The 6000-nt window shown below is 50.2% G+C and overlaps 2 protein-coding genes across 2 annotated transcripts; both read left to right on the plus strand.

Moving 5' to 3' along the window:
* Positions 1-738: 738 nt before the first annotated feature.
* On the plus strand, positions 739-2360 carry N7443_007744 (uncharacterized protein; the record flags this gene model as incomplete). Its single annotated transcript, XM_056887800.1, has 6 exons — positions 739-1263; positions 1287-1558; positions 1608-1760; positions 1837-2026; positions 2097-2200; positions 2276-2360. 6 exons carry the CDS (start codon positions 739-741, stop codon positions 2358-2360), a joined length of 1329 nt encoding a protein of 442 aa, XP_056739491.1.
* A 1054-nt stretch (positions 2361-3414) lies between these two features.
* N7443_007745 (uncharacterized protein) lies at positions 3415-5535 on the plus strand (the record flags this gene model as incomplete). Its single annotated transcript, XM_056887801.1, has 7 exons — positions 3415-3729; positions 3782-3857; positions 3908-4026; positions 4072-4122; positions 4169-4597; positions 4647-4720; positions 4770-5535. The coding sequence occupies 7 exons, from the start codon at positions 3415-3417 to the stop codon at positions 5533-5535; spliced, it is 1830 nt and encodes a 609-aa protein (XP_056739492.1).
* Positions 5536-6000: the final 465 nt, after the last annotated feature.

Below are 6000 nucleotides of genomic sequence, written 5' to 3' on the forward strand. Positions count from 1 at the left end.
AAATTACAGTTTTTATTTTTATTTTTATCTCATTTATCTTGATTCTAAGTAGACCGAGAGAGATGCGAAGCTAATGCACCAATTCCTATACTAAAAGGAACTAAGACGGCTAATTATCCTATAGCTATGTCTCTAAATATAACTAAAAACTAAGAATGAAAATGAAAATACAAAGATACAATAAATTAGTATCAGATATAGTAATACAAATACTCCGCTAAATACTCCGCTAGATTCTCTTACACTCTCTTTGTGATATTAAATCGAGGGCGATACCTTACTAAAGCTAAGTCCTGACTCTGATACTGTGATTTAACATATTAGTAATTATATGATGATATCACCGAATCCCAAGACGACAAGTATGGTTATAATTCCATAAAATACTTCATTTTAAAATACATATATTTCCCGTATTTTATCGCGAAATTCACTTCACTTTCAAAGATGAAATCGCCCTCGTTCTGTATTCGAGTCTGAAACGGAAGGGCGATGGCACCCGGATTACCCAAAGGAGTCCATCTGCGTAATTCGAGCGTCATTTGAGCCTCGAGACGCTCGAAGCCGTCGACATGAGTACTGCCGTCCCGGCAAGCTTGGTGCGTTGCGTGAGGAAGCTCTGGTCTATCTGCTATCGGCCTCGTCTCTTTCAAATACGTTTGATAGAAATTGCATCCACCCTCTCTCTTCTTCTATCTTTCTCGCCGTTATCAAAGCATAATTTACCTCCACGCAGCCATGGTAGGCTTCGGGAAAGTCAGCAATGGGGACAAGCCATACCAGCTCCATCTCGTGGTCATAGGCGCCGGTCTCGCCGGCCTTTCAGCAGCAATAACTACAAGTCTTGAAGGCCATCGCGTCACCGTGCTCGAGAAAGTATCGCAACTTCAGGAGGTAGGCGCCGGTCTTCAAGTGACGCCAAACGCCACGCGCCTGTTGAAACGCTGGGGTCTTTTCGATGAGCTACGCAAACGTGCCGCTGCGCCGTCGTCCTTGACTGTTCGCCGGTACGACGGTAGCGTGGTGCTCGCGCAAGAGGACAGCTTTCAGGAGAAGATGCAGGATAAGTACGATGCGCCCTTCTGGAATCTTCACAGGGCGGACTTGCAGACGGCTCTCGTGGGCCGAGCAATCGAGATTGGTGTTGAGATCCGACTCGATTCTGAGGTAATCGATTTCGACTTCTCCGCAGCAACGGTGATGCTAAAGGGGGAGAATTGGTACACGGCGACGTCCTTCTGGCTGCAGACGGCTTGTGGTCGCGTAGCAGGAGCCTCTTCATGCAGAAAACAACCCTCCCGAGCCCGACCGGCGATCTCGCCTGGCGCATCATCCTCAACCTCGAAGACTTGAAAGACCCGGAGCTCGTCGAGTGGGTATCGAAGCCGACGGTCAATTTCTGGATCGGCCCCTATGCTCACGCGGTGGGCTACTCCGTCAAGGGCGGGAAGCAATTCAATCTCGTCCTGCTCTCGCCCGATGATCTTGAGAAAGACTTGAGCAGAGCGGAGGGCAACCTTGATGAAATGAAGAAATTGTTTGCAGCGTGGGATCCAATGTAAAATTCCCACTTTACGCCTCCACGGACAAAGAGCTGACCCAAAAAGCTTGATGAAGTTCCTTAAATGCGTGCAGAGTGTGGACAAGTGGAAATTGATGCACTGTAAGTCACATCCCAAATGCCACAAGAATATCTCTGATGGATCTGCAGGTCCCACACTCGACCATTGGAGGAATGATAAGGGGAATTTTGTCATGGCGTAAGTCACCATGCGTCCACTTTCAAACACTCGTGCGATATCTACGCAGTCAACCGTCTCTCTTACACTTTTTTAGCGGCGACGCCTGCCACCCGATGCTCCCCTACCTTGCCCAAGGCGCCAACTCCTCTCTCGAGGATGGCGCCGTACTCGGACGCCTCCTCGGCCACGTCAGACACTCCGCCGACGTTCCTCACGCCATTAAGCTCTACGAAGACCTGCGGAAGGAGAGAGGCCGCACCATTGCGCTTGAGACGTTCAAGCAGGTAGGCACATCGGTTCATGTTGGTTCCCACCGTGCCATTATATGCTGACATGCACTTCGCATCCCCACAGCGCGAGGCCTTCCACTTGCCTGACGGGGAGGCGCAGCGACAACGCGACGCCGTTTTCGCCGCCGCCATGGTCAGCGAGCCCACACCCGCCTTCAGTAGCCGCTGGTATGCCGAGACACCCCTGCTTTGTGCTTGAAAATGTTGGAATTTGTAATACTGATCATTTTGTGTCGGCAACAGGACGTGCCCAACCTTTCAGCCCTGGCTTTATGGCTATGATGCGTACGTTGAGGCCGATCGGGCGTTTGACGTGACGAAGCAGTAATCTGCAGTGGGGTCTTATACATAAGCCATATGTGGTTGAGATGCGACGACTAGATGCATATTGTGTTGTTAATGAATGGATGGCATTATTCTACACAAAACACCATGGCATGGACTTGACGAGCGCGTTATGCGATATCTCTATAGTCGAGTGTAGTCCATCATGAAGCCTTTCGCCAACATCTGGGCTGAAGACGCAAACTCGAAGTGCTAAGTCCTTCGATCTGTAGATGATTATCTCTTATGTTGAATCTAGGATCGTCTTATAGTTCTTCAGTATCCTATCATTGCGATCGTCTTCTCCTCTTCATCTTAGGCCGGCATGTGTTGATGAAATACCACGTGTGGAATGGCTGCAAAGCACCTGCAAGAGACTGCAGGGGAAGAGCATTGTATGTCAACGAGTGCATTCTGCGAGTAAGACTAGAAGTGCAGACAAAATACCGCGCAGACGCTGGCCACATTAGGAGATTGCACCCGGTGAGTGTACCCCATCAGGTTTCGGTGGACTTTTGTAAATGCCCTCAGGATTCCGGACACGCCTTGCCTAATGTGGTAGTGGGCCTGGCTCTGGAATGGTAAAGATTATACGCAGCGTACAGTATTGTAACGAGCACTGCATACAAAACTACCCTAAACTCCGAGGTTTGCATACCCACTTCGTACCAGACCCCGCGTCATTCCTTGAAACAATACTCTGTACTAGTCTTATCGCTGTCACAACCTGACAAGCTGCGGGTCCTGCAGGCCCGAAGCTTCAGCCTCGTGTTGCTACATCCGGAATAGCCATAAGGAGGACCGAGGGATTCGTCAACCTCCATAAGGATGACACGATCTCGGGAACTGCCCGCCATGTTTCGTCATCGATCGGCCTTCTTGAGTCTGAGATCTTCCCCTTACAGTTAGAATTCTCTCACGCAAGACTATGATCGACAACGGCCCCCAATATCATCGCAATATAATATTCAAGTAGAGTAGACATAAAGGGCCCCTTAATGACATTTGGGATAGATTGAGAGCCAAGCATCCGTTCAAGAATTGTGCTTCTCATAACCATGGCATTCAAGGTCGTATCCGCGCTTACAGGCTTGTTTTCGTTGGCTTCGGCCTACGATCCAGGCGGTTCATACACTCCCGGTGCTGGCGGCATCTTAAAAAACGCCACCGACTATCTGCCTTATCCCCTTGCAAACTTCACAACTCCAAATGTAAATCCCGCGAACCTGCCCAAAGGGTGCCAGAATGGACCTCACTCCCGAGGCTGCTGGGGCAACTACTCCATCGACACAAATTACTACGAAGACTCGCCTCGTACTGGAGTGACGAGGGAGTACTGGCTTGAGGTTCTCAACAGCACCGTCTCCCCAGATGTGCGTCCGTGTTCGCCTTTTCCCATCTGTCGACACTGACCGATTCCATCAGGGCTACAAAATGGGTGCTCTCACTTTCAACGGCAGCATGCCCGGACCGCTGATCGAGGCTGATTGGGGTGACGAACGTAAGAATCTTCTCCCTCCACAGCGAGGTCATTCACTTACAATGCCACAGTCGTTATCCACGTCACGAACAAGTTGCAGACCAATGGCACATCTATTCACTGGCATGGCTTTAGGCAATTGAACAACAATGATGCAGATGGTGTTCCCGGTGTCACCCAGTGCCCCATCGTAGGTATTCTCGCGCAAATATAAATCCAATCTAACGCGACGCAGCCACCCGGAGAGACGTATACCTACAGATTCTATGCCGAACACTATGGAACAGTAAGCTTACTTCAATCCACGCAGATGCGTTACTTACGATCTCCAGACATGGTACCATTCCCACTTTACGATGCAGTACTCCGTAGGTCTTCAAGGTCCGATAATGATCCATGGACCTGCCACGGCCGACTATGATGAAGACTTGGGAACTGTCATCCTACAAGACTGGGCGCATGAGTCGTTCTTCGCCTTGTGGTGGTACGATCGGGTCTTCAAGCCCCCAACGCCTCAACTGCCTCCCTCGCTGGACAGTTCTCTCATCAATGGCAAGAATATATTCCCCTGCGATACTAAAGATGCTCGATGTGTCGGTGGTACAAGCCGTCCTGAGTGGCACTTTGAGAAGGGCAAAAAGTACCGTATGCGCCTCATCAACACCGGTGTTTACTCCAACATGCGATTCTCCATTGACAACCATACTTTGACCGTCATTTCCATGGACTTTATACCTATAGTCCCCTATAAGACCGACAATGTAGGTCCATTATCCCGCGCATTCACTCTCTCATACTCACAATATTCAGGTCGCCATCAGCATGGGTCAACGTTACGACGTCATTGTCGAGGCAAATGCAGACGTCGATAACTATTGGCTCCGGTGGGTGGTTGCCTCACATTTACAGATCTCTAAAGCTGACTTTCTACAGCGGGAACTGGCAGGAGAAGTGCTGTGCAAACCAGCAGGCCAACAACACCCTCGGCATTATTCGCTATGACTCCTCCTCGAAAGAAGATCCCAAGACGAAGACAATTGTCAACACGTACCCTGACAACTGCCGTGACGAACCCATGGAGAGTCTCGTCCCCCACGTCGCCCTCGACGTTGGCAAGCCCAACGAGATCCAGCAGCTCAACCTCAGCTTCGTCACCCCTCCTGCGCCCAAGGAGTTTTTGTTCACGCTCAACGAAAACTACCTCTGGGTCAACTGGTCCGCGCCGACGAACCTGCTCCTTCTCGACGATGTTAACAAGTTCCCCGACGAGTACATGGTCTTTGAGAATCTTTCCAACGACAACTGGGTCTACTTTGTCTGGAACGACCACTCAGGCCGCAACAGGTCGCACCCCATGCATCTTCACGGTCATGACTTCTATGTCCTCGGCACCGGCCCGGGCAACTTCACCTCAAAGTCGCCTCTCAATCTCAAGAACCCGCCGCGCCGCGACACGGCCACTTGGCCCGAGAGTGGTTACATGGTCATGGCCTTCAAGACGGACAACCCGGGCACCTGGCTCGTCCACTGCCACATCGTATGGCACTCAAGCGAGTCTCTCGGTCTCCAGTTTGTCGAGCAGCCGGGGCAAATGTCCGCCCTGCACCAGAACGCATCGTACATCCGTGACACATGCGACAAGTGGAACGCTTTTTGGCCTGGGCCAGGAACGTACGAGGAAGAGGACTCTGGCATATGATCGGGGAGAGGGAGAAGAAATAGTTTGAAAAAATAGGCCGCAGACAGACATGGACGCGCGACTTTCATCTCACTCCTCTCGTGTTCGTGCTGGTGTGAAGAAGTTGTGCACAGCCTTGTATAAAGTTGACAATTAGAACGAATACATTCATTCAAATGTGGCTTGCGTAAGTAGCCAAATCTAATAGCGACTTTGAGAATTCCATTTTATCCTTTCAGATTCGTCGTCAAGTCTGAGAGCTGCTCTTGAAAATAACGCCAGGGCATCGCAAGGCGTGGAACCCGTGGTTTGACTTGATTCAAACCGGGTGGGAAACATACAAACCTTGCCGTTGTCTTAATGCGTACCATGTCATAAACCTGTTGTTTGCGCAGGTATAATGTATTATTTGTTTTGTAAGAGTGCTTCAACGGGCTCCCTTAACGAGCTGCTTTCAGGCTTACATTCTTATGACCTAAGTATATA

The sequence above is a fragment of the Penicillium atrosanguineum genome (genome assembly GCF_028827265.1).
Source record: "Penicillium atrosanguineum strain IBT 20685 chromosome Unknown utg000006l_segment0_segment0, whole genome shotgun sequence".
Taxonomy (NCBI): Eukaryota; Fungi; Ascomycota; class Eurotiomycetes; order Eurotiales; family Aspergillaceae; genus Penicillium; species Penicillium atrosanguineum.